We start from the raw sequence: 26,503 nt of genomic DNA on the forward strand, positions 1-26,503 counted from the left end.
TCACTACCTCCTCCGTGTTTGATATTATTGATGTCATGATTTAGATGTTTTTGTGTTGTGTATCCCCTAATTACTTATTGTATTTTGAGTTGAGTTACATACTTTTTTTCCTCTTCACCTTTTTAGTAGTTTTTTAAAAGTCTAATATGAAGTTTTTATTAATATTTGGCATTACCTGTGGAGTTTTTATTCCTTTCTCATATTTTCTTATTTCTGGTTATGGCCTTTCCTTTTCTACTTAAAGGAGACCCTTTAAGTGGAAATAAAACAGAAGACTTGCAAATACAAAGTCATTGATAGTGCTTGTAATCATAAAACAGATATTAAAGCCACTTGCTTATCATCTATATTTACTTTTTCTACTTCCATACAAATGGTCTGACTGTTCATAAAATATATTTACTTTGGGTGTGTGGGTTACATTTTAACTTCCTGATTGATTTCCCTTTGGACATAAGCGTGAGCCGTGGGAACGGGATCAGCCATTTGAAAAGAAGCCTGTGTGCCTCCAGGATGCCTAGGAAGTGGATTTCAGTTCTGCTGCTGCTACAGCTGAGTTGTCACTTCAGCCCTGGGAGCTGCGGGAAGGTGCTGGTGTGGCCCACAGAATACAGCCATTGGATCAACATGAAGACAATCCTGGATGCACTTGTCCAGAGAGGTCATGAAGTGACTGTTCTGACATCTTCAGCCTCAATTCTTGTTGATCCCAATAAACCATCTGCTATTCAATTTGAGATTTTTCCTACATCTTTAACAAAAGATGATTTTGAGGATTTTTCCATGCGGATTATCTCTAAATGGTTTTATGGGAGAAAAGATACATTTTGGAATTATTTTTCACTAATGCAAGATACCTTTTGGGAATATTATGATTGTATTCAAACACTCTGTAAAGATGTAGTTTTGAACAAGAAACTTATGACCAAACTACAGGAATCAAGGTTTGATGTCGTTCTTGCAGATGCCATTGGACCCTGTGGTGAGCTGCTGGCTGAGCTACTTAAAATACCTTTTGTGTACAGTCTCCGCTTCTCTCCGGGCTATACCATTGAAAAGTACAGTGGAGGACTCCCATTCCCTCCATCCTACGTACCTGTTGTCTTGTCAGAATTAAGTGATCAAATGACATTCATGGAGCGAGTAAAAAATATGATGTACGTACTTTATTTTGACTTCTGGTTCCAAACATATAATATGAAGAAGTGGGATCAGTTTTATAGTGATGTTCTAGGTAAGTCATGTTTTAATTGGTAGCTTGAAATCCTAACTTTGCTAGTGCCACGGAAGGAGAGTTTGTACAAATGTAAAGTCAGAGGAAATACCTTTTAAAGTAAAATGACTAAATAATAATATATAATGATCTTTCAATCTCACAAATATTATAGTAATGTTTAAATTACAAGGCCATTTAAAACCCTGTGATCCATTATTAGTACAGGAGATTTCAGGAAGTCAAAAACCACAAAGTAAAGCACTGAGGAGTTCTAGAAGCCATTATACCAATTCTTTGTCTATTTATTTGTAATATAATTTTTTTTTTATTCTTTTTTTCTGGGTAAAGTGTTATATTCTCTCTTTGTTTTTTCTTAAACATAATGTCAAAATATTGCCCATCCTACACTTATTGTTAGATAACTTTTAAGTTCACAGCAATATTGAGTAAGGTTTCCCATATAATAACTGCCTGCACACAAATACAGACTCGCTCATTTTCAACATATCACACCCAAGTAATACATGTGTTACAATTGTTGAACCTAGATTGGCAAATCGTTATCTTCCAAAGACCACAGTTCATGTTGGAGTTTACTCATGGTGTTACATATACCATGGGTTTTAACAAATTTATAATGACATGTATTATACAGAGTAGTTTCACTACCCTAAAAATTCTCTGTGCTGTACTTATTTCCAAAATACCTACTTTACTAGAATTTTTCAACTTTAGTAAAAGGCATTAGAAATTTGACTAAATATCTTGATCAAAACAGAAAAGCACATTGAGAAGTTACTTTATTTCTAGCACAGCTGCCCATTTAGCTTTGAGATCATTGTTTCCACTTGTTTCTCCTAAGTTTCTTTATTTTAAAATTAAACTGTTTGCCATGTTACCTAAAAAACTCTTTCACAATGGGGAGATGTAATGGCTCCAAACATGACTCAAGAACCTACCATTCAAAGTATCTAGTAACTACATATTCATTCACTCAGTGCTTACATTCCCTTTTAAAGGTTGAAAATCATGTTGAAGTGTGGACAATCAAGTTATTGGTCTGTGTTTGTAAAAACTGTACCTTTTCATTGTAGACACAATGAGCCAAAATTAAAGGGAGCACATCTATTTCCATATCTTATGAAAACTTTCCAGCTGTTATTTGCAAATATTATTATTAAATCCTATCAAAAAAAAGAGGAAATATGCTAATTGACCCTCACTCTGTTGCATAGATGGTGGTGCCCACAGCCAATAAGAGGGAATATGCTAATTGACTGTAACGCCCTCAAAGATGGTGGCACCCATAGCCACAAGATTGTTGTGCCCAGTCCCCTCAGCCCCACTGGGGTAGCAGTCATGTGTCAAGGCCAGGCCCGGGCCTGCTGATCTTTGCACCTGCCTCCAGAGTCCCCCAGGCCCCTCAGGCCCCCAGCTGCCTAGGACCAGCCAGAGGTGCAGGAAAGCCTCATATGGCAGCTGCCTAGCTGCTCAGGGCCACCCAAGTCTTAGATAACCAGGGTCGGCTGAGTCTTGTGCTGCTGGCAGTGGCAGCAGCAGATGTGTGATGGGGCGTTGCCTTCCCCTGATCGACGAGTCACCTCCCGCCCCTGAGGGCTCCCGGACTGTGAGAGTGGGCAGGCTGGGCTGAGGGATACCCCCTCCAGTGCATGAATTTTCATGCACTAGGCCTCTAGTATATATATAAATATTATTAAACTCCAAAAATGAACAAAATGCAATTATAGGTGTCAGGAACTAAGTTATACTTCAAAAACATCACAGTTCTTAGAAAATTGAGTATTCAGGAAATAGTTTGCTAAATTGTGGAAACGAAGCTGAGAATTTATAACACAACATGTGTCCATTGTTTAATTGACTAGGGAGCTCAAATAATTTTGTACATTTGCACCTGTTACTTTTGTAGTTTCACAAAGAAAACAAATACCGTACTTTCTGGTGTATAAGATGACCTTTTAACACAGGAAAATCTTCTCAAAAGTCGGGGGTCTTATACGCCGGAAAATACGGCATTTACAATTTAGAATTAAAGTGAGTTATTGCCAAATGATGGGTGGGTTACTGTATTTTCCAGCGTATAAGACCCTCAACTTTTGAGAAGATTTTCCTGGATTAAAAGGTTGTCTTATATGCCAGAAAATACGGTATCTTTAATTCTATAATGGCTTACATTTAATTGTTTATCATTGTGAATGTACTGATGTCACATTAGACATAAAAAGTCTCTAGCACTTTGTCTTATATATTTGATCATAAACATAAAACCTACAAATTTTACATATTTTGTCACCTATATGAGTATGTATACATATATACCATACACATAAATATTCATATTATCAAACCACAGACACTTTAAAGCATTTGGGCTACCTTATCCCCAGCACCTTTCAGAAAATGTCCTACTATAGTACTTACATTAAAATGCTCTCATTTCCTCTACCTTCTGTTTGCTTCCCCTTCAGGAAGACCCACTACATTATATGAGACAATGGAGAAAGCTGAAATGTGGCTCATTCGAACCTATTGGGATTTTGAATTTCCTCGCCCAGTCTTACCACATTTCGATTTTGTTGGAGGACTCCACTGCAAGCCTGCCAAATCCCTGCCTAAGGTAAACCTATTCCTCTTTGTTTTCTTTTGAGGATATTCACTAGTATCCTACCTTAGAAGGAAGACAATGCCTCGACAATATGAATTGTGTTCCACCAATATTGGCAGCAAAACCCAACACTGACTTGCTGTCATTCCAGCATTTAAAAAATTGCCCATTTTAGACCTGGTTTGACATCCTAGCATAAAAATGGATTGCATAGCCTAATAAAGCAGGTGTTTTCTGACATTCACCAATTCTGCACAAAATCTCAGGAAAGATCCCTGGGGGAACATGGTTATCGACATCACAGCTGACTGACAACATGAGCACAAAGAAAATGTACACTACACATCTAATAAGACCCAAAATCCTGCATATTTAATATACCAATTTTATCTGAAAATCACCCATAATACAAAATTGCAAAATAATTGTCAGCATGTAGGATATTCCTTATGAAGGAAAGCAATAATCAAATATGCTTTAAATTGATATAATATCTTAAGACATAATTACAAAACAAGCATCCTTTACTGAATTATTTTATTATCTCCTAAGATATCCTGTTTGTCTACCATTTCATTGAAAGCAACATAAAACAGGTTTCTTATTCAAGGGTTAACCCAATTTCTATTTAGACTTAAAAATGTTTAGCCATATGTGATAACTTTCATAAGGTCTAAAGCCTGAGGTAAAATTTGTAGAATTTCTATTCAATCTAACCCTATTGTTTTTTGCTTTATTGACATGTTATTGACATATATTTTAATAAGATATTTATAGGGTACACTAGAGGCCCAATGCACGAAATTGGTACAAGAGTAGGCCTTCCTCCCCATGGCTGCTGGAACCAGCTTCCCTCTGCACCCGGGACCTGGGTTTTCCTCTGGCCGCAGGCAGGCACATGGAACCCGGGGTTCCCTCACAACCCCAGCTTTGCCTGGAAGGACATCTGATCTAATTAGCATATTATGCTTATACTAGAGGCCCAGTGCACAAAATTCATGCACGGGGTGTGTGTGTGTATGTGTGTGTCTCTCAGCCCAGCCTGCACCCTCTCCAATCTGGGACCCCTCAAGGGACATCCGACTGCCCATTTAGGTCCAATCCTACTGGGCCTAAAGGGGCAGTCGGACATCCCTCTAACAATCTAGGACTGCTGGTTCTCAACTGTTTGCCTGCCTGCCTGCCTGCCTGATTGCCCGTAACCACATTTGCCTGCCAGGCTGATCACCCCCTAACCACTCCCCTGCCAGCCTGATCGAGGCCTAACTGCCCTCCCCTGCTGGCCTGGTATCCCCCCAACTGCCCTCCCCTGCAGGCCTGGTTCCCCCCAACTGCCCTCCCCTGCAAGCCTGGTTGCTCCCAACTACCCTCCCTTGCTGGCCTGAATACTCATAACTGCCCTCCCCTGCCAGCCATCTTGTGGTAGCCATCTTGTGTTCACATGGAGGCAGCCATCTTTGACCACATGGGGGGAGGCCATCTTGTGTGTTGGAGTGATGGTCAATTTGCATATTACTCTTTTATTAGATAGGATTATATAGACTAGTGGACCAGCACACAAACTTCATGTACATGGCAGGTGTCCCTCAGCCCCACCTGCACCCTCTCCAATTTGGGACTCCTCAGGGGATGTCCAACAGGGATCGGGCCTAAACTGGCAGTTGGACATCCTTCTCGCAATCTAGAACCGCTGGCTACTAACCACCCACCTGCCTGCCTGCATGATTGCCCCTAACCACTCTGCCTGTCGGCCTGCCATCCCCCAACTGCCCATCCAGCCAGCCTTCTTGCCCCCAATTGCTCCCCACCCACCCACCGGCCTGATCACCCCAAACTTCCCCCCATGTCAGACTGATTGCCCCCAGCTGCCCCCCACAGGTCTGCTTGCCCCTACTGCCCCCTCACTGGCCTGATCACCCCAACTGCCCCCCACCAGCCTGTTCACCCCCAAATGCCCCCCCTGCTGGTCTGCTTGCACCCAACTGTCCCCTGTCCCAGCCTGCTTGCCCCCAACTGACCCCCTGTCAGCCTGATCACCCCTAACTGCCTCTACCTCGGCCCCTACACCATGGCTTTATCTAGAAGAGCGTCTGGAAGGTCTGCCAGGAGGTCTCCTGGTCTAATTTGCATATTACAATTTATTAGTATACTATTGGTGCGGTGCACAAAATTTGTGCACAGGGGGGTGTCCCTCAGCCTTGCCTGCACACTTTCCAATCTGGGACCCCTTGAAGGATATCCTACTGCTGGTTTACAGGGATCGGGCCTAAATGGGCAGTTGGACATCCCTCTCGCAATCCGGGACTGCTGGCTCCTAACCGCTTACATGCCTGCCTGCCTGATTGCCCCTAACCATTCTGCCTGCCTACCTGCTCGTCCCCAACTGTCCCCCACCACTGGCCTGCTTGCCCTCAAATGCTCCTCCCACCAGCTTGATCACCCCCAACTGCCCCCTGTGCCAGTGTACTCGCCTCCGACTGCCCCCCCTTGTTGGCCTGCTCTCCGCCAATTGTACCCCTGCCGGCCTGCTTGCCCCCAACTGATCCCCTGCTGGCCTTACCACCCCTAACCGCCTCTGCCTCGGCCCCACCACTATGGCTTTTCCAGAAGAGCATCCAGTAGGTCTCCCAGAAGGTCTCCTGGTCTAATTAGCATATTACAATTTATTAGTATACTAGTGGCCCAGTGCATGAAATTCGTGAAAGGGGTGGGGAGTTTCCCTCAGGCCAGCCTACACCCTCTCCAATTGAAGGGATCGGACCTAAACCGGCATTCGGACATCCCTCTCACAATCCGGGACTGCTGGCTCCTAACCACTCACCTGCCTGCCTACTTGATTGCCCCTAACCATCTGCCTGCCGACCTGCTTGCCCCCATCTGCTCCCCGTCTCCAGCATGCTTGCCCCCAAATACCCCCCACCAGCCTGATCACCCCCAACTTCCACCCCTTCTGGCCTGCTCTCCCCCACCATCCCTCCCCTGCTGGCCTGCTCACCCCAAACTGCCCCCCATCCTGATCACCCCCTACTGATCCCCACTGATGGTCTGGTCACCCCCAACTGGCCCCCCTGCTGGTCTGCTCACCCCCAACTGCCCCCCACCACTGACGTGATCACCCCCAATGCCTCCCCCACAGCCCTGGTCATCCACAACTGCCCTCCCCTCTTGGCCTCTAATTGCCTCTACCTCGGCCCCACCACCATGGCTTTGTCCAGAAGAACATCCAGAAGGTCTCCTGGAAGGTCTCCCAGTCTAATTAGCATATTACCCTTTTATTAATATAGATAGAGGCCTGGTGCATGGGTGGGGGCCAGCTGGTTTGCCCTGAAGGGTGTCCCGGATCAGGGTGGAAGTTCACTTGGGGGGTGGGGCCAGCTGGGCGAGGGTCCTGGGGTGATTTGCAGGCCAGCTACACTCCCATTGGGGTGGGGGTCCCCACTGGGGGTGGTGCCTACCTGGGCGAGGGTTTGGGGCAGTTTGCAGGCTGGACATGACCCCATTGAGGTGGGTGTCCCTGCTGGGGATGTGGCCAGCCTGGGTGAGAGGCTGAGGGCTGTTTTCAGGCTGGCCATACCCTGATCAGGGACTGAGGGCCGTTTTCAGGTGAGCCACACCCACTTCAGGGTGGGGTCTCATCTGGGGAGTATGGCCGGCTTGAGCGAGGGGCTGAGGGCCATTTGGGAGTGATATGCAGGCCGGCCAAACCCCCGGCTTTGTCCGGAAGGATATCTGGAGGTTCTCCAGAAGGTCTCCCAGTCTAATTAGCATATTGCTCTTTTATGAGTATAGATAACGATTTGATATACATATACATTGTGAAGGTATTCTGCTCATGTAATTAACACCACCTCATGTATGTATCTTCTTTTGTGTGTGTGAGAACATATAAGTCCTGCTCTCAGCAGATTTTAATTATACAATACTGTGTTATCAATTCTAGTCACCAAGTTGTACATTAGATCCTCAGACCTTTCATCTCATAGCTAGAAGTTTATAATCGTATACCAGCATCTCCCTATTTCCTCCACCCTCAAATTCTGGCAAACAATTTTCTACTATTTTTTTATATTTGCATTTTTTTTTTAGACTTCTTATATAAGTAATAGTATGTGTCTTTTCTCTTTCTCTGTCTGGCTTATTTAACTTAGCATACTGCACACATGGTGCCGACTGTATGTGTGTGTGTGTGTGTGTGTGTGTGTGTGTGTGTGTGTGTCTCAGCACAATTTCCTTCTTTCTTATGGATGAATAATATTGACTCTGTGTGTGTGTGTGTGTGTGTGTGTGTGTGTGTGTGTGTGTGTGTTATATCTTACTCATCTTTTGAGGGACACCAAGGTTGTTTCCATATCTTGTCATTGTGAATAATGCTGCAATAAACATGGAAGTACAGATATCTTTTCAAAATCCTGTTTTAATTTCCTTTGGATACAGTAACTGGGATTGCTGGATCATATGATAGTTCTATTTTTAATTTTTTTGAGAAGACTCCACACTCTTTTCCATAATGGCTGTAACAGTTTACATTTCTACCAAAACTGTACATGTCCCTTTTTTCCCACATCCTTGCCAAATTTATTATCTCCTGTACTTTTTTATGATAGGCATTCTACCAGGTATTCGGTGGTATCTCACTGTGGTTTTCATTTGCTTTTCCCTGATGATTAGTGACACTGAGCCCCTTTCCATGTACCTGTAGTCCATTTGTATGTCTTTGGAAAATGTCTCTTTAGTGCTCTTCCCATTTTTAATCTGAAATATGTGAGTTCTCTACATACTTTAGATATTAACCCTTTATCAGATATGATTTCCAAATATTTTATCCCATTCTATAAGTTGCATTTTAATTTTGTTGATGCTTTTCTTTATTGTGCAGAAGCTTTTAGTTTGAGGTACTCCCACCTGTTATTTTCACTTCTGCTTTCCTTGCTTTTGGTGTGTACCTAAAAAGAAATCATGGTCAAAACAAATACCAAGGATTTTTTAAAAATATATCTTTATTGTTCAGATCATTACAGTTGTTTCTCTTTCAAACCCCCCCCCCCCCGATAGCTCCCCTCCACCTGCTTCCCATCCCACCCCCTGCTCTTACCCCCCACACACTGTCTTCATCCATAGGTATACGATTTTTGTCCAGTCTCTTTCTGCACCCGCCTACTCCTACTTCCCCCTGAGAATTGTCAGTCCACTCCCTTTCTATGTCCCTGATTCTATTATATTCACCAGTTTATTCTGTTCATCAGATTTTGTATTCACTTGCTTTTTAGATTCACTTGTTGATAGTTATGTATTTGTTGTCACTTCATTGTTCATAATTTTTATCTTTACATTTTTCTTCTTCCTCCTCTTCTTAAAGAATACCCTTCAACATTTCATATAATACTGGTTTGGCAGTGATGAACTCCTTTAGCTTTTTCTTATCTGTGAAGCTCTTTCTCTGACCTTCAATTCTAAATGATAGCTTTGCTGGGTAGAGTAATCTTGGTTGTAGGTTCTTGCTATTCATCACTTTGAATATTTCTTGCCACTCCCTTCTGGCCTGCATAGTTTCTGTTGAGAAATCAGCTGACAGTCTTATGGTACTCCCTTGTAGGTAACTAATGTTTTCTCTTGCTGCTTTTTATATTCTCTCTTTGTCTTTTGTCCTTGGCATTTTAATTATGATGTGTCTTGGTGTGGTCCTCTTTGGAATCCTTTTGTTTGGGGTTCTCTGTGCTTTCTGGACTTGTTGGTCTATTTCTTTCACCAGCTAGGGGAAGTTTTCTGTCATTATTTCTTCAAATAGGTTTTCAATATCTTGCTCTCACTCCTCTTCTGGCACCCCCATAATTCGGATATTGGTGCACTTGAAGTTGTCCCAGAGGCTCCTTACACTATCTTCATATTTTTGGATTCTTTTTTCTTTTTGCTTTTCTGATTGGGTGTTTTTTTGCTTCTTTGTATTTCAAATCTTTCACTTGATTTTTGCGATCCTCTAGTTTGCTGTTGGATCTCTGTATATTATTCTTTATTTCAGTCTGTGTATGCTTAATTTCTAATTGGTCCTTTTTCATATCCTTGAGGGTCTCACTATATTTCTGAGAGGTTTCTAGAAGATTCTTGAGTAACCTTATAACCATGGTTTTGAACTCTATATACAGTAGTTTGCTTTCCTCCATTTCTTTCATTTGCGACCTGTTTCTTTGTCTCTACATTTTGGCTGCTTCCCTGAGTTGATAGAGTGGCTTTGTGAGCGAGGTGTCCTATTGGGCCCAGTGGCTCAGCCTCCCTATTTACCAGAAGTTGACACTCTTGGTGTACCCCTTTGTGGGCTGTGTTCACAGTCTTGTTGTAGTTAAGCCTTGATTGCTATTGGTACACTGGTTGGAATTGACCTCCAGGTCAATTGGCTGTGAGAACCAGTCGTGTCTACAGTGTGAGAACTTCTGTGCTGGAGACACCCTTATGGGGCAAAACTTGCTTTGGCACTCACTGAGTCTGCCCCCTGAGTGTGTCTTTTATGGATGTGAAGAGTTGTAATCTGGATGGTCTCACTCTGACCACTGGGTACACTGGCTCTTGGATCTCAAAGGAGGTGCAAAGTCAGGCACTGCCTGAAGCTACCCAGAAGGAGCTACAGGGAGATCTACAGATTCCTCTTCTTTATTTGGGGTTTGGAGGTGCCCAGATGAGGCCCAGCTGTGAAGGAGTGCAAGTTGCTGTGGAGCCTTGGGCCTTCTTTTGGAAGCTCTTGGGCTCTCTGACCTAGCTGAAGTTTGTTAGGTTTTAGATTGTAATAGGCCAGTCCATTCTAATGCAAAAGCCTCTGCGCACAGCTTGGGTGGGGTTGTAAATTGGGTGAGTTCTCAGGGAATTACCAGGCAGAGCAAACAGCAATGGCTGACCTTCTGCCCTGTCCCAAAGAGGACCGCAGGTCTCTGTGTCCTGTGGCACCATGCAGGAACAATGATCACTGCAAGCACCTCTGAGAGAAAGCTGCTCTCATGTTCTGGCCTCTTAACAGACAATCCAGTTTCCTCAGTATGAGTCTGGATCCCCAGAGTCTCTCCCTTGTAGGTAACTAACTAGAGTTCAGAGCAGTCAGGAGCTTGTATCTCCCTCCCGATTGTAAAAGACAACAGCGTACCCAGTTGCCAGCCCGTTTCCGCGTGCACCTCCATACCTCCACACTTCACTTCCGCATGTCCTCCACGATTCAATGTGCTTTTCTCTTCCCTTTTAGTTGTAGAATTTCCACTCAGCCAGCCTTCCTGTGGTTGTGGATGGTATTTGTTTTGTATTTTAGTTGTAGTTTTGATATGGTTGTGCTTGGCAACAAGTTCAGGTGTTTATCTATGCCGCCATCTTGGTTGTCGCTCTTGGATTTTTTCCTTCTTGATAGTTTATTGTGAGTGTGTAAATATACAATTGAGTTTTTACGTTGATTTTGAATCCTGGAACTTTACTTAAATTTTTTTATTAATTTTAAAAGCTCTTAATGGAGTCTTTAGTGTTTTCTACATATATTTTCATGACATCAGTAAATAAGGACCATTTTACTTCTTCCTTTCCAATTTGGATAACTTTTATTTCATTTTGTTGCCTAACTGCTCTGAATAGAGCTCCAGGTAATATTTTGAATAAAAGTAGCAAGCATGGACATCCTTGTCTTTCTGACTGTTCTTAGTGGAAAAGCTTACTTTTTTTCATCATCGAGTATTTTGGCTCTGGTTTTGTCATAGATGGTCTTTATTTGGTTGTAGTCTTTCCCTCTATATCCATGTTGTTGAAAGTTTTTATAATGACTGGATGTTAAAATTTTGTCAAATGCTATCTATCTCTCTTCAGGTCTGTTAATATTTGCTTTTCATTTAGGTGCTCCTATGTTTGTAAATAAGATGATATTACATTTGTAAATATTTACAAATGTAATATCATCTTATTGGATTGACCTTTTAATCATTATATTTCACTTTGTCTGTTGTGACCATTAGCTTAAAGAGTATTTTGCTAGTATATGTATAGCTACTCTTGCTTTAGTTATTTCCATTTTCGTGAAATATCTTTTCCATCCCTTCACTTTCAATCTGTGTTGTGTCCATAAATCAGAAGTGAGTCTCTTCTAGGTAGCATAAATTGGAGTCATATATTCCTTTGTTTTTATGAACTCGATCACCTTGTATTTGGATTGTAGAATCTAGCCATGTACATTTAAAGTAAAATCAATAGATAAGTATGGAATTACTATCATTATTTTTAACTTTTTTCTTGCTGTTTTGTATTTTTTGTTCCTTTCTTCTCTTACTCTTATCCTTTGTGATTTGATAATTTTTACAGTGATATGCTTAAATTCTTACTATTTTTCTGCTTATGTATAGACTATAGGTTATTACTTTGTAGTTGCCATAAGACTTACATAAAAAGTCCTAAAGGAGGCATGCAGGCTGCCAGCTGTGAGTTTGACATGCTTGACCTAGCTGTAGGCTAATTAGAGACTGAACCCTCAGGCAGCAACCAGGATAGTATATAGTTAGGGTCCTTCCAGGAAGAAACTGGGAGATGTTTTGCCTGTTCCTTCTGTACTGCTGTAGCCTCTGAAGGGGCTCTTGCACCATTAATAAATTTGGTTGCTATGGTCTGTGAGACTTATCCATATAAGTCTCATTGGCTATCAAAGCCAGTAGATCTAGATATCCATTGGGTGGCAGGGGCAAAGTGGGCTGCCAGATGTGTATACAAACTCCTTGCAGGGAGATATTGGTAATTAGCGGTGAGCTCAAGGGTGAGGCCTTATGAGGTGTCTGCTGGCTTCTCCTGACTCAAGGGTAGTGGTTCTCAAACTTTCTAATGCGGCGACTCTTTAATACAGTTCCTCATGTTGTGGTGACCCACAACCATAAAATTATTTTCGTTACTACTTCATAACTGTAATTTTGCTACTGTTATGAATTGTAATGTAAATATTTGTGATTTCTGATGGTCTTAGGCTCTACAGCAGCAGTTCTGAACCTATGGGTCACAACCCACAGGTTGAGAACCACTAGCAGGGTCACCTAAGATCATCGGTGTACTGGCTCTATTTCATTTCTTGATGATATATATATATATATCATGTATATTTCTTGCAAAAATATACATGATAAAGGAAATCAATCTCATATAACATGCATCCTTCCATGACAATGGAAATATTGAATCTGTTTAAAAAATCAACTACTGAAAACAATGGAGATTCTCACCAAAAAAAATAAAAGTAGGATTACCATATGGTCTGACAATTCCACTTCTTGGTATATATGCAAAAGAATTAAAATCATAATCTCAATAAAATATCTGCACATTTATATTCATAGCAGCACTGTTCACAACTCAAAAGTGGAAGCAACCCAAGAGCCCATGGACAGACAAATCAATAAACAAAATTCAGTATTTCCATACAATGCTATTTTACTCAGACTTAAAATGGAAGTAAATTCTAAAACATGCTATAACATGGATGAAGCCTGAGGATATCATGTTAAATGAAGTGATTCACCGACAAAAGGCAAATACTGAATGATTCCAGTTATATTATATATCCAGATTGGTCTAGTAAACAGAAACGGAAAATAGAATCATGGTTACCAGGGACCAGTGAAGAGGGAATTATTGCATAACGGGTACAGTTGCAGTTTTGCAAGATGAAGAAGTTGGATAGCTTGGTTGTGCAATAATGTGAATATATGTATTACTGCATTGTACACTTAGGGACTGTTAGGATGGTAAATATTATGTTATGTATATTTTAGCACAACTTGTAAAAAAAGAAGTACTCATAACTCCAGATAATACTTGATTTCTCTCATTAGTTATTTGAAAGCATTCCTTTCAATGGCATTTGCTATGCTATTACTCTTTTGTGATGGAGCAATTTTTTTCTTTACAGGAGATGGAAGAGTTTGTCCAGAGCTCTGGAAAACATGGTATTGTCGTGTTTACTTTGGGATCAGTCATCACGAACATATCAGAAGAAAGAGCCAATGTGATTGCATCAGCCCTTGCCCAGATTCCACAAAAGGTTAGACTAAGCATCTTAATAGTGCACAGCTATATAGGCGCTAATTACATAAATTTCCTGTGTGACATGTAAGCCATTATGATAGCTCCTATTTATCTCAGCTGTGAATTCAAACCAAAAGATACAAGGCAGGTGCTAAAATAGTGGAACAAAAGTTGTGTTTAACAGTAACTTTGGAATTAACATTGTGATCAGAATGGAATATATTTAAGAGGTACAATGTAAAGTTTGGTGTTACAGTGATATTTCAGGAGAGTACCAAAATCACCAAACTCTGCCCTGTCATTGGCTCCATCCATCTCATTGCAGGATTCCTGAAGACACGGTACACACCACATGTTCTTAGAAAGAAATAAAATTCTAACAGTAATGTTAATCAGGAATTGATGACAGTGTGAAAGAAGTCATGCCATTTTAGGTTTGCTAAGTAATCCAGGCCACTCTTACTTCCTTAATTTTTGAAATAGGCCTATTCAGTATGATTTCTGGGTGCTATTCAGAGAAAGAATAGCCAGGACTCACTAAGCTGGGTCCAGTTTCCCAAGCCAGCCACAGTGATCTAGAGAAAGAAAAGCTATCGCGATCGGGTTGATTGTGTCCTATAAAAGTAGAGGAAGATAAATTAGAAATGGGGTGGGAGGCGGTGGATCCACCATTAAGGTGACTCTGCTTCTAACCCATCAGAATAATAACTTCTTCTGGTTAAGGAAGGAGTAGGGACTATATGAGGAGTCCAGTAGAAGTAAGCCCAGTATGGAAAAGTTCAGATGCCCCCTTCTCCATAAAACAGAGTAGTAAGATATTTTCCAATATCTTATTTACACCTGCAGTCTTTGGGTATTTATGACCTACTTTTTCATTTCCTAACTGATGTAATTTCTCTTTATAGCCTGTGCTAATTTTTGCTGAACATCTGCGGCTACTTTAACATTCACATAACAAATAAATGTTAAGCACTAGTAAATTATAATCCAGTTTATGAAAACTGCTGATATTTATGATAATTCCAAAATCAGAATCTAGTTTGTTCCTAGATATAAAAATTGCTTGGCTACAGGTCCTATTGTAATCAGTGCTGTCCATGCTATATAGTGTGTCACTGAAATGTTAACACTTACTTGGAAAAACTTTAGCATCATCACAATTTTGGATTTTTTTTCAAAGTTATACTGTAATAAAGTGCCTACAGGTTCTTCTTTTTTACATTTAAAATGTTTTCAGTCCTAAACATAGTAATAAATCTTTGGTTCATGGGGATCAAACAGCTGTAGTACATTTACACAGTGGAATACTACCATGCCATAAAAAAGAAAATATTTCCTTTGGGACAGCAAGGACCTGAGGAGTATTATGCTATGTGAAACAAGCCAGTAAGAAGAAGACAAATACCATATTATTTCACTCATATGTGGAATCTAAATAAACAAACAAAATGAAACAGACAGATAGCAATTGACAGCACTCAGGGTAGGGGTAAGGAGGTGGGGGGAAGAGGAGAGTGGCGGGATTGAGAAAAAAAGGAAAAAAAGTGAAAAACTCATGGACACAGACAGCAGTGTGGTGATTTCAGAGGGGAAGGGGATGAAGAGAGGTGGGGGAGAGTATAGGGTGGATAAATGGTGATGGGCAGAACTTCACTTTGTGTGATGAACACACAATACAGTGTACAGATGATGTATTGTAGAATTGTACACCTAAAACCTGTATAATTTTGTTAATCAGTGTCACCCAATAAATTCAATAAAAAAGGGAAAGTATAAAAAGAAAAATAATTAGTGACTTTAAATAGACAAATAAAACAGAAAAAAAAGTGAAAATAAAGTTAAATTTTTTATGTAAAAAAATAACTTATGAGACAAGTAAATACAAGAAAACTATCTGTAATACTTAAAAATATAGGTTAATATTACATTGCAAAATGAGAGAAATTATAAATAAACTAAAGGCCTGATGCATAAAACTCCTGCATGGATGTTGGGGGCGGGGCAGCGGATGGGGGCTCAGCCCAGCCTGTGCCCTCTCACAGTCTGGGAGCACTTAGGGGATGTCCAACTGCCGGCTTAGGGCCGCTCCTCTTGCAATCCAAGACCCCTCACTCCTTACTGCCTGCCTGTGCGCTGCTACTTACTGCTCAGATTGCTGCTCCTTAGCACGGCTGTGGGGCTGGGAGCGGCTCCACCACCACCACTGGGCCTGTCAGCCATGATCCTGGCTTCTGGCTGAGCAGTGCTCCCCCTGTTGGGGCGCACTGACCACCAAGAGGCAGCTCCTGCATTGAGTGTCTTCCCTGTAGTGGTCAGTGCACATCATAGCGACCAGGTGTTCTGCCGGTTGTTCCAACTTTTGGTCGATTTGCATATTATGGTTTTATTATGTAGGATGTGTAGTGAATACCTACTTTTTTGCACTAGAATTATAATGACTAGACCTAAATTTTTTAAAATATATTTTTATTGATTTTAGAGAGGAAGAAATTAGGGAGACAGAGATAGAAACATCAATGATGAGAGAGAATCATTGATCGGCTACCTTCCACATACCCACAACCCTGGCATGTGCTCTGAACCGGGAATTAAACTGTGACCTCTTGGTTCATGGGCCAATGCTCAATCATTGAGCCATGCTGGCCAGGCCTAAAATTCTTTAAGTACTTAAACTCATCATTGATAATCTCATTTGTATACCTGTATGTATTGAACATCATGATTGCATTCATAGTTGACTGAATGTAAAAGTAAACACATAAAAAGTGGGTATTACTATCATACCAGTGTTATAATAGTTCTCATTGTTAATCTCTTGTCCTTATTACTTATCTACCTATGAAGGACTTAAACTAGATTATCACTTAATTGCTTTTTAATATGAACATGCTATACCTTTAGTTCAACTCATGGAATAAAATATTTTCTTTACTTTAATAGGTTCTGTGGAGATTTGATGGCAAGAAACCAGATACCTTAGGTCCAAATACTCGGCTCTATAAGTGGATCCCCCAGAATGACCTTCTTGGTGAGACTGAAAAACAAACACTAAAATAACAATAACTCCAAAGAGAGTGATAATACTTCAAAAAGAAACAAATTTATTGAACATTTATTTTAGAAAAACTCAAAATAAAACTTCATTTCCTTATATTTGCCAGTCTTCAGGGAAAAGGATAACATATAAAAGCTAACATTTTATTATAGACCATCTATTCCCTTATGTCTGAAATCAAAGATCTTTATTTCAGGTGTAATTACTTTCTCATGAAGAATTTTTCAATAACTACCACTTTGCCTCCTACTTCTCCCTTCTTATTTCTATTTTTTCTACTTCTGTATGGGTATTCATTCACTGCCATTAAAAAATAAGATCACCTCTTTTATTACCAGTGACTTCATTTTCAATAGAGAAATAGCCATAATCTTCCTGAAGTGACAACACATTTCACGGTAAAGTGTGGTCTGTTCTTTCTCTGATTCCAGGGTCACCACATTCACATTTCCTGCTGCCTGGACATCCCACATGTAATACTCAATGACTTCACTATTTCTTTAAGAGAATATGTTCTGACATGCTACCTCCTTTTCTTTTTTCTTTTTCTTTTTTTCTGCACATGCTATTTTTTATCCATAATGCTCTCTTCCTTTTTTTCAAATTTATCTTTATTGTTGAAAGCATTACAGATGTCCTCCTTTTTTCCCATTGACCCCTTCAACCCAGCACCGGCTCCTCACAGAACGTTCTCCTTCAACTTGTCTCCTTTAACTTGTCATTTTTCAAGTCACAATGCCATCCCAGCATCTATTTACCTCTTCAGCAACTAAAGTTCTTCTTCCTCTGAGACCTAAAATACATTTTAATGCAGTTTCATGTGTATAATAATCTGTCATCTAGAATCAGTGCCTGAGTGCTCTTCTTGCCCAACTCTCATTTTACTTCTATGACTTATACTTAATAATTTACTAAAATTCACCCAATCCTAGGTCATCCAAAAACCAAAGCATTTATAACTCATGGTGGAACCAATGGCATCTATGAGGCGATCTACCATGGGATCCCTATGGTGGGCATCCCTATGTTTGCGGATCAACCTGATAACATTGCTCACATGAAGACCAAGGGAGCAGCTATCAGAATGGACTTCAACACCATGTCTACTGCAGATTTACTCAATGCATTGAAGACAGTCATTAATGACCCATCGTGAGTACCACAATTTCAATAGTATTTATAGATTCTTTTGTCTATGACGAATACAAGTTTCAGCCCATATTGAGAGATTAATTTTGAAATTATTAACATGATTTAACCAATCTTAAATCTGTTTTTATTTTCAACCAGACATTAATTTCAAAGTTGCATTTAACCTGAATGAACAGGTAATCAATTACTGCAACAATTTTCTACACAAGTGTATACAAAGTTATATTGGTCACTACAAGGACATGTTTTTGTTTTGTTTTTTTAAATATGATAGAACCCACAGAATTAAGGAATGAAGAACTCAAGAAGTTGCATAAAATATTTCAATTTAGTGCCAAACATTTCTGAAACTATAAATCTTGTGGACAAAAAATAGGGTTCCATGGAAAGTACTTCACAGGGTGATCTGATCAAAAATTCCTAACTGGGAAGGTCATGATGAGTAGACATGCTCCAGGCCTATAACTTATTTACTGAAAGGTTTTACACCAGGCCTCCCCATTGTTCTTGTGCATCTAGGTAAACACTACTTTCAAATACCAGAAATAATACCCCTCAAAAGTGGCACTGCATGGCTGGCATGCCTCAGTAATTGAGCATCAACCTGTGAACCAGGAGGTCACGGTTCTATTCCCAATTGGGGCACATGCCCGGGTTGCAGTTGTGAGCTTGGTCCCCAGTGGGGGGCATGCAGGAGGCAGATGATCAATGATTCTCTCTTGTCATTGATGTTTCTATCCCTCTCCCTCTCCCATCCTCTCTGAAACCAATATAAATATATTTATAAAAAGGGGGGGCATTAACTATTAAGAGAACACACATCCTTGCATTCCTGGGATAAATCATACTTGGTCATGGTGTATGATCTTTCTGATGTACTGCTGGAGCCGATTTGCTAGAATTTTGTTGAGGATTTTGGCATCTATGTTCATGAGGGATGTTGGCCTGTAATTCTCTTTCTTTGTGTTGTCTTTATCTGTTTGTTTGTTTTTTTTTTTATTAGGGTGATGCTGGCTTCATAGAAGGAGCTTGGAAGTGTTCCTTCCTCTTGAATATTTTGGAATAGTCTGAGGAGGATAGGTTTTAGTTCTTCCTTGAATGTTTGGAAAAACTCCCCTGTGAAGCCTTCTGGCCCCAGACTTTTGTTTGCTGGAAGCTTTTTGATTACTGCTTCAATTTTTTCCATAGTTATTGGCCTATTGAGATGTTTAGATTCTTCCTGATTAGATTTTGGGAGGTTATATTTTTCTAGGGATATGTCCATTTCCTCCAGGTTGTCCAGTTTGCTGGAATAGAGTTGTTCATAGTATTTTTTTTTAACAATCCTTTGTATTTCGGTGGGGTCTGTTGTTATTTCATCTCTTTCATTTCTGATTTTGTTTAATTGGGTCCTCTCTCTTTGCTTCTTGGTGAGCCTAGCTAAAGGTTCATCAATCTTGTTTATCTTTTCAAAAAACCAGCTTTTGGTTTTGTTGATCTTTTCTATTGTGTTTTTGTTGTTGTTGTTGTTGTTGTTGTTTTTTGTATCAATGTTGTTTATCTCCCATCTGATCTTGATTATTTCCTTCCTTTTGCTTACACTAGGCTTTTTCTGTTGCTCTCTTTCTAACTCTTTGAGTTGTAGGGTTAGGTAATTTATTACCAATGTTTCTTATTTTTTTGCAGTAGGCTTGTAGAGCTATGAAGTTCCATCTCAAGAGTGCTTTCGCTGTGTCCCATAGATTTTGGATTGTTGTGTTTTCATTGTCATTTGTTGCCATGATTTTTTTTTTATTTCTTCCTTGATCTCTCTTGTAACCCAGTCATTGTCTTTGGTTTTTGTTTGTTTGTTTGTTTGTTTTTTGCTCCAAACGTAACACTTTGTGTTTAATGTTTTGGAAATTGCAGCTTGAGGACTCGCAGCACTGGTACTCCAAGTGGAACAGCCCTCTTTGTCCCTTATGTCACTTCTTTTTTTTTTAAATTACTTTATTGATTAAGTTATCACATATTTGTCATCACCCCCCCCCAATTCCTTTCCCAAACCCCCCCACACGCATGCCCCCCTCCCCGTGTTGTCCATGATCACTGGTTAGGCTCATATGCAAGCACACAAGTCCTTTGGTTGATCTATCTCCCTTGTCCCCACCCTCCCCTACTTTCCCTCTGAGGTCTGACAGTCTGATGGATGCTGTTCTTGTTCTTCAGTCTATGTTGTTCATCTTTTCCCCTAGATGAGTGAGCTCATGTGATACTAGGAATACACTTATAGGAACTGAAAATGAGACAAGCAATAATGGTTATGCTGAGAGGTAAATGAATCAGTCTGTAGTGAGTTTCTTTCTGGGCCAACAGTTTTTTTGAGTCCCAGTTTCTATGTCCAACAGTTGTTTATGTGTTCATAACAGCAATGATATTTCAGTTCTGGGTGGTGGACAAATGGTGGTAATGCAGGTCCGACCCTCTCTGGTTTGGTCCTGGGCAATCTGCAGTGACGCACATCTGCTGACTGCTAGTATGGCAAGGCATGGTCAGCGTCTTCCATCTCTGGACTGTTTCTCTTCTGACTTCATGGCTGGAGCACTCCTGTCAATTCCTCTCTGTTGCAGGAATCCACATGGTCTCGGAGTTGTTTTCTGAAAATATACAAACATACTCTCGACCAAAAGTTAATAAAGGAATATTTTCTATAAATTTGACTTGCGATCCTTTTTCATTTTTTTGCCCAAACGATTTTCCTTTGGCTTGTTTTGACACCATGTATGTTTTAGCTGGGTGTCTTGCTGTTAGCATTACAAATGAAAGTTAATTTTCTAAAGTAAAAATTTTCTAGATGTAATTTATTTACAGGATATTTTTCCTTACATGATATTCTACTACTATCCCCCCTTTTTTGGTTTAAATATTGGGAGGCTTTTGGAAATTTTATGCTGTAATCTTGCTAGCTTTTAAATTTTACTTTTTTGCACTAAAATGTGACTGCTTTAGGTTCATTATATGTTACACAATTTTACCATGAGATGAACTACCAATAAAAATTTTAGTTAATACTTTAGGAACAGCTTTTTTGTCCAGTACAATTGATTTTTCTAGAGTATTTGCTTATTTTGATTGGCCAATTTAAATTAGTCTGAAAACTTGACTACTATTTTACTGTCAAATTTAATACTCTAAAAACCATCTTGTTTTACCCTGTAATTATTAGTGGAGAGGATTATTTGCCTTCTTGAGTAGGCTCTGAGCATTCCTGGTGCTAGGCTGGATTTAGATATAAAAAATAAAAATCGTCTGTTTGGTGCATGGAGACAAATGTAACACATCTCTAGATATTTTAGAATTACAACAGCATATTATACAATTACCCCAAACAAACTTACAAACTAATTCTTTGAATGTCTGGCAGCATTTTAAAAAGGACATGAAAGGGTTTAATCCCTTCCACTGTGTAGAGGGCCCCCTGGGAAGGCACCTGAGCATTCTAAATTGGCCCCTCTTGCCCTTTTGGCCAAGAGGGACTCGCTTCTCACAATCCAATTGTCCACAGCTATTGCCTGAGCTTCTGTTCATGCCAAGGTTGAAACCTCGTGATGGCTGGTACCATGGATCTGTCTCTCACCCAGTGGGGTGAGCTGGGCCTCCTTGGAGAAGAAACCTGGGTTCCACAAGATATGTGATCAGTGCTGGGACCCTGCCAGCAGGTGAGGGGATCCCAAGGCAGGTGCTGGGTGTGGAGGCCATGGGGGCATAGGCGACCAAGGAGACAGAACTAAACCTCACATCACCCTGCTTGGCCCTGGAGGATGGCTGGTTAGCCAGAGACAGGTAAGATTCCTCAGGGAAGGAACAACCTAAGACAGGCACAGTTGCATAGGGGCCATCAGGAGAGAACTTGGGGGTCAACAGAGGTGGGGCACAGACCTTCACCCCCCCAAGTTTGCAGGGGCCTGAACCCTCACCCCTGATGAAGGAAATCTCCTGCCCCCATGGCTTCTCAGCTTCACATGCCCAGCTCAAATCGGGACCCAGGTAACAGAGACTTGGCCGACAGCAGATGCCCTCTCACTGCAACAAGACTTGATGGAGATGTCTTGTACCCATGATCCGGGGAACTGGGGTCTATGATATCTAAACCCAGTCATTGTTTAATAGCATGCTTTTTTGTCTCCATGTGTTTGATTTCCTTGGATTGTTTTTATTGTAGTTGATTTTCAGTTTTATGCCACTGTGGTCTGAGAAGATGCTTGATATGATTTCTATCTTCTTGAATTTGTAGAGACTTTGCCTGTGACCCAATATATGGTCTGTCTTTTAAAATCACCCATGCACACTTGAGAAGAATGTATATTCCGTGGCTTTGGGGTGAAATGTTCTGAAGATGTCAACTAATTCCATCTGGTCTAGTGATCATTTAGGATTGATGTTTCTTTGCTGATTTTTTGTTTAGAGGATTTGTCCAATGGTGATAGTGAAGTATTAAAGTCTCCTACTATGATTGTATTGCTGTCAATCTCTTCCTTGATATCCTCCATGAGTTTTTCTTATGTATTTGGGTGCTCCTGTATTGGGTGCGTATATGTTTACCAGAGTTATTTCTTCTTGTTGGATTGCTCCCTTTAGTATTATGAAGTGGCCTTCCTTATCTCTTGTTATATCCTTCACTTTGAGATCTAATTTGTCAGATATAAGTATTGCTACCCTAGCTTATTTTTTCATTTCCATTCACCTGAAAAATCTTTTTTCATCCCTTCACCCTCAGTCTGTGTGCGTCTTTTTTTCTGAGGTGGGTTTCTTGTAGACAGCAGATATATGCGTTGTGTTTTCTTATCTAATCCATTACCCTATGTCTTTTGATTGGGACATTTAATCCATTTACATTTAAAGTTATTATTGATAGGTACTTATTTGTTGCCATTTTTATTCTTTACCCCTGTGTTCCTTCTTCACTTCCTATTTCCTTTTTTTATGGCAGACCCTTTAGCATTTCTTGCATTGCTGGTTTGGTGGTGATAAATTCCCTTAGACCTTTTTTGTCTGTGAAGGTCCTGATTTCGCCTTCAATTTTGATTGATAGCCTTGCTGGGTACAGTATTCTTGGATTCAGATCCTTCATTTTTTACATGACTTTGTATATTTCATTCTATTCCCTTCTGGCCTGATGAGTTTCTGTTGAGAAATCAGTCACTAGTCTGATGGGGGTTCCTTTGTAGGTAACTTTCTGTCTCTCTCTGGCCACTTTTAAGATTCTTACTTTGTCGTTGGTGTTTGCCAATTTAATTATAATGTGCCTTGGTGTTGGTCTTTTGGGGTTCATTTTGATTGGGACTCTGTGAGCTTCTTGGATTTCTGTGAGTTTTTTCTTCCCTATATCAGGGAAGTTTTCTGTCATTATTTCTTCAAACAGGTTTTCTATTCCTTGCTCAGTTTCTCTCCTTCTGAAGCCCCTATTATGTGGATGTTGTTTTGTTTCATGTTGTCCCAAATTTCCCTTAGGCTCTCCTCCTGCTTTTTAATTTTTTTTTTCTAGAAGCTGCTCTACTTGGGTATTTTTTCCTACCTTGTCTTTTAGCTCACTGATGCAGTCCTCTGCTTCTTCTAGTCTACTCTTGATGTTTTCTATTGAGTTCTTCACTGCAGTGATGTCATTTTTCATTTTTTCTTTGTTCTTTTTCGTTTCCTCTTGGTACTTACACATATTGTAGAATTTGTCTTCCATTCTTTTCAGCCACCTTACAACCATTTCTCTGAATTCTTTCTCTGGCAGGTTGCTTGCTTCCATTTCGTTTACTTCCTTTTATGGTGATGCCTGCTTTTCTTTCATATGCGGGCTGTTTCTTTGTCTCCCCATGGTCTCTCTTCTTTGGGTGTCTGGTTATGTAGTTCTCTCTCTCCTTTCCATGGTGGAGTGGAGAGCTCCTCTGAATCCACATGTTTGTGCCAATTGGGGACCAGTGTTCTTGGGTTTGCAGCTGTTTTGTGGGTGCATAGTTGTTGATTTTCAGGCTTCTAATAACATCAACTTTCCCCTTCAAGATGGCATGGTCTCCGATTGGAGCCGGTGGCTCTGGGAGGGAACCCAGCAGCAGTTGTGGCTTCCGGGTCAGGGGAGCCCCATCCAGCAGTCGCCCACCTTCTCCTGAAGTGTAGCTGTCCCTTAACTCACCAAAAACACTCCCTGTGTGACCCTTAGCTGTTCTTTCTATCTGCTCTGGGACAAGGCTTGGGACACATCTGTCTATTCCACTGCCATTTTTCCCCCCCAACATACTTTTTACAAGAAATGTTTAAATAGTAGTACACAATAAGATTGTAAGTAAAAATATAGGAAAAGACCTATTTAAACAGTAACCATAGAGAGATGTTTTACATATGCTAATATCAGACACAGTGGTCGAAAGCCTGCTAAAAACAAATGTCTCATAATAATTAATAGATCAATTTTTGAAAACAATACCAATTATCAATTCGTAACACCTACTAATAAAAACTGAAAATAATCAAAGCAAAGTGGATAAAGAAAAAATATGCATATCTGTAGTCATAACAGAGAGTTTTAAACACCATTCTCTTTAATACAACCAGGCCACATGCTTGTGAGCTTGATCCTCAAAATAATGGATAAGTACCTAAAAGTTTTAAAGAACAAAATTTTAAAATGTAACCTGTATGATATTGTTTTGTGCTGGTCTCAGCCTCTCAATAACCAATGTTGTGTCAGAATCAGCCCTTGTGGTTCCTATTATGATTGCAAGATGTCCTTCATCAATAACCATTAAAAAAGTTTAAAAAATAAAAATGTACTACTTAAAAAAACCTGGAAATTACATAGGAAATTTGGAGCCATAAAACAGTCACAGGTAGAGAGAACAAAGCACACACACACAGCTTTTATTGGAATGAAAGTCAAGAGTTTGGCAAACTCACTATTCATGAATTTAAAATATAAGTGCAGTAACTTAAGGCACTGGAATGAGAAAAAAAAAAAGTAGTCCAAATAGCCCGTTATTGAAGAAAACTAAATCTCTAAAACAAAGGAATCTCACTTAAGGGAGGCAGCCTAGCTCTTTATCTAGTCAAGTGGCTGCAAAAAATAGTCCTTTTGAAAGTGAATGCCTTTTTGAAATGGATACCTCATCAATGGAGGCTTAAGCAATGCACTTGCAATTAAAAACAAACAAACAAACAAACACCTGTCAGACAACTTCAAGGAACAGCTAGAAGTCCAGTGTGCCTACAACAAAGTGTGCATGAGACCAAGTGAAAGGAGAGGTTGCCAGGGGTATGAATATGTGGAGTCCTTCAGACCTAAAATCATTTGGACTTTAGTCTAATGTGATGAGAAGTAGATGGAAATTTCGAGCAGGGAAGTGTCATATCTGATATCTGTTTAAAAACCATACTGGCTAACTGATGGCAATTAAAACGTAGAGGGTCAAAGAGAAGAGTGGAGGTCCAGGGATTACTGAGGAGGCATTTACTCAGGATGACACTACTCCCATTAAACACTTGATGAGAATCACTCTGCAAGTGAATTTACACCATCTCATTTATAGCACTAACAATGCTATAAATGAGATGGTGTAAATTTACTCTGCTAGAAAAGATTAAACTGTCCAACTTAAATTCCCTCTTCACTTTTAAAAATACATGTTATCAGAAATTTTCAATTTAAAGTCCAAACTATCTATGAAGTAAATTCAATGAATTATATTATTTTGAATCATGTTTATGATATTTTCAAAAACCTTTCATGGGCATAATATGCTTAGATAAGTTAACTTCCTTTCAATGGTATCTTTGTGTTTCTCCTTTAGATATAAAGAGAATGCAATGAGATTATCAAGAATTCATCATGACCAGCCTATGAAACCTCTGGATCGAGCCGTCTTCTGGATTGAGTTTGTCATGCGCCACAAAGGAGCCAAACACCTGCGGCCAGCCTCCTATGACCTCACCTGGTTCCAGTACCACTCTTTGGATGTGATTGGGTTCCTGCTGGCCTGTGTGGCAACTGCTATATTTGTCATCACAAAATGTTGTCTGCTGTGTTACCAGAAGTTAGCTAAACCAGGAAAGAAGAAAAAAAGGGAGTAGTTGTTTCTGAGGCCTGAAGCTGACACTCCTGAAGCTGATATGCCTCCTTCATTTTATTCAGCACAATGAAGTTGTAACATAAGGATCACTAATTCCTGTGACAAATGACTTTTCACTATTTAGCTCACAAATCAAACTTTGTTATCAAGTAATTTTTTGTGTGTTTAAGAGTTAAAAATATTCATGCCAAAGAGAAAAAAAACTGGGCAAAATTAAATAGCAATAAAACAATGTGGGTAAATATTGAATTTTATTATATTAATTTTAAAGTTATACCAAAAATTATTAAGCTTAATTATGTTTCCAACATTAGGCATAAACACAAGAACATTAAATAGTTTATTCACAATATCAGTAATACTGTGCA

The 26,503-nt window shown here is 40.0% G+C and overlaps 1 protein-coding gene across 5 annotated transcripts; it reads left to right on the forward strand.

Annotated features, from left to right (window-relative positions):
* The first annotated feature begins 513 nt into the window (after nucleotides 1-513).
* LOC103303638 (UDP-glucuronosyltransferase 2B31-like) lies at nucleotides 514-26,136 on the forward strand. Of its 5 annotated transcripts, XM_054728562.1 has the most exons (7): nucleotides 514-823; nucleotides 1,175-1,234; nucleotides 3,703-3,851; nucleotides 13,744-13,875; nucleotides 16,800-16,887; nucleotides 17,847-18,066; nucleotides 25,857-26,136. In XM_054728562.1, exons 1-7 carry the CDS (start codon nucleotides 514-516, stop codon nucleotides 26,134-26,136), a joined length of 1,239 nt encoding a protein of 412 aa, XP_054584537.1. The 5 variants fall into 5 exon arrangements, with proteins under 5 accessions (XP_054584537.1, XP_054584519.1, XP_054584516.1 ...); XM_054728544.1 differs by having other exon boundaries at nucleotides 514-1,238; nucleotides 3,707-3,851; XM_054728541.1 differs by having other exon boundaries at nucleotides 514-1,234.
* The last annotated feature ends 367 nt before the right edge of the window (nucleotides 26,137-26,503 follow it).

The sequence above is a fragment of the Eptesicus fuscus genome, chromosome 2, assembly GCF_027574615.1.
Source record: "Eptesicus fuscus isolate TK198812 chromosome 2, DD_ASM_mEF_20220401, whole genome shotgun sequence".
NCBI classification, from domain to species: domain Eukaryota; kingdom Metazoa; phylum Chordata; class Mammalia; order Chiroptera; family Vespertilionidae; genus Eptesicus; species Eptesicus fuscus.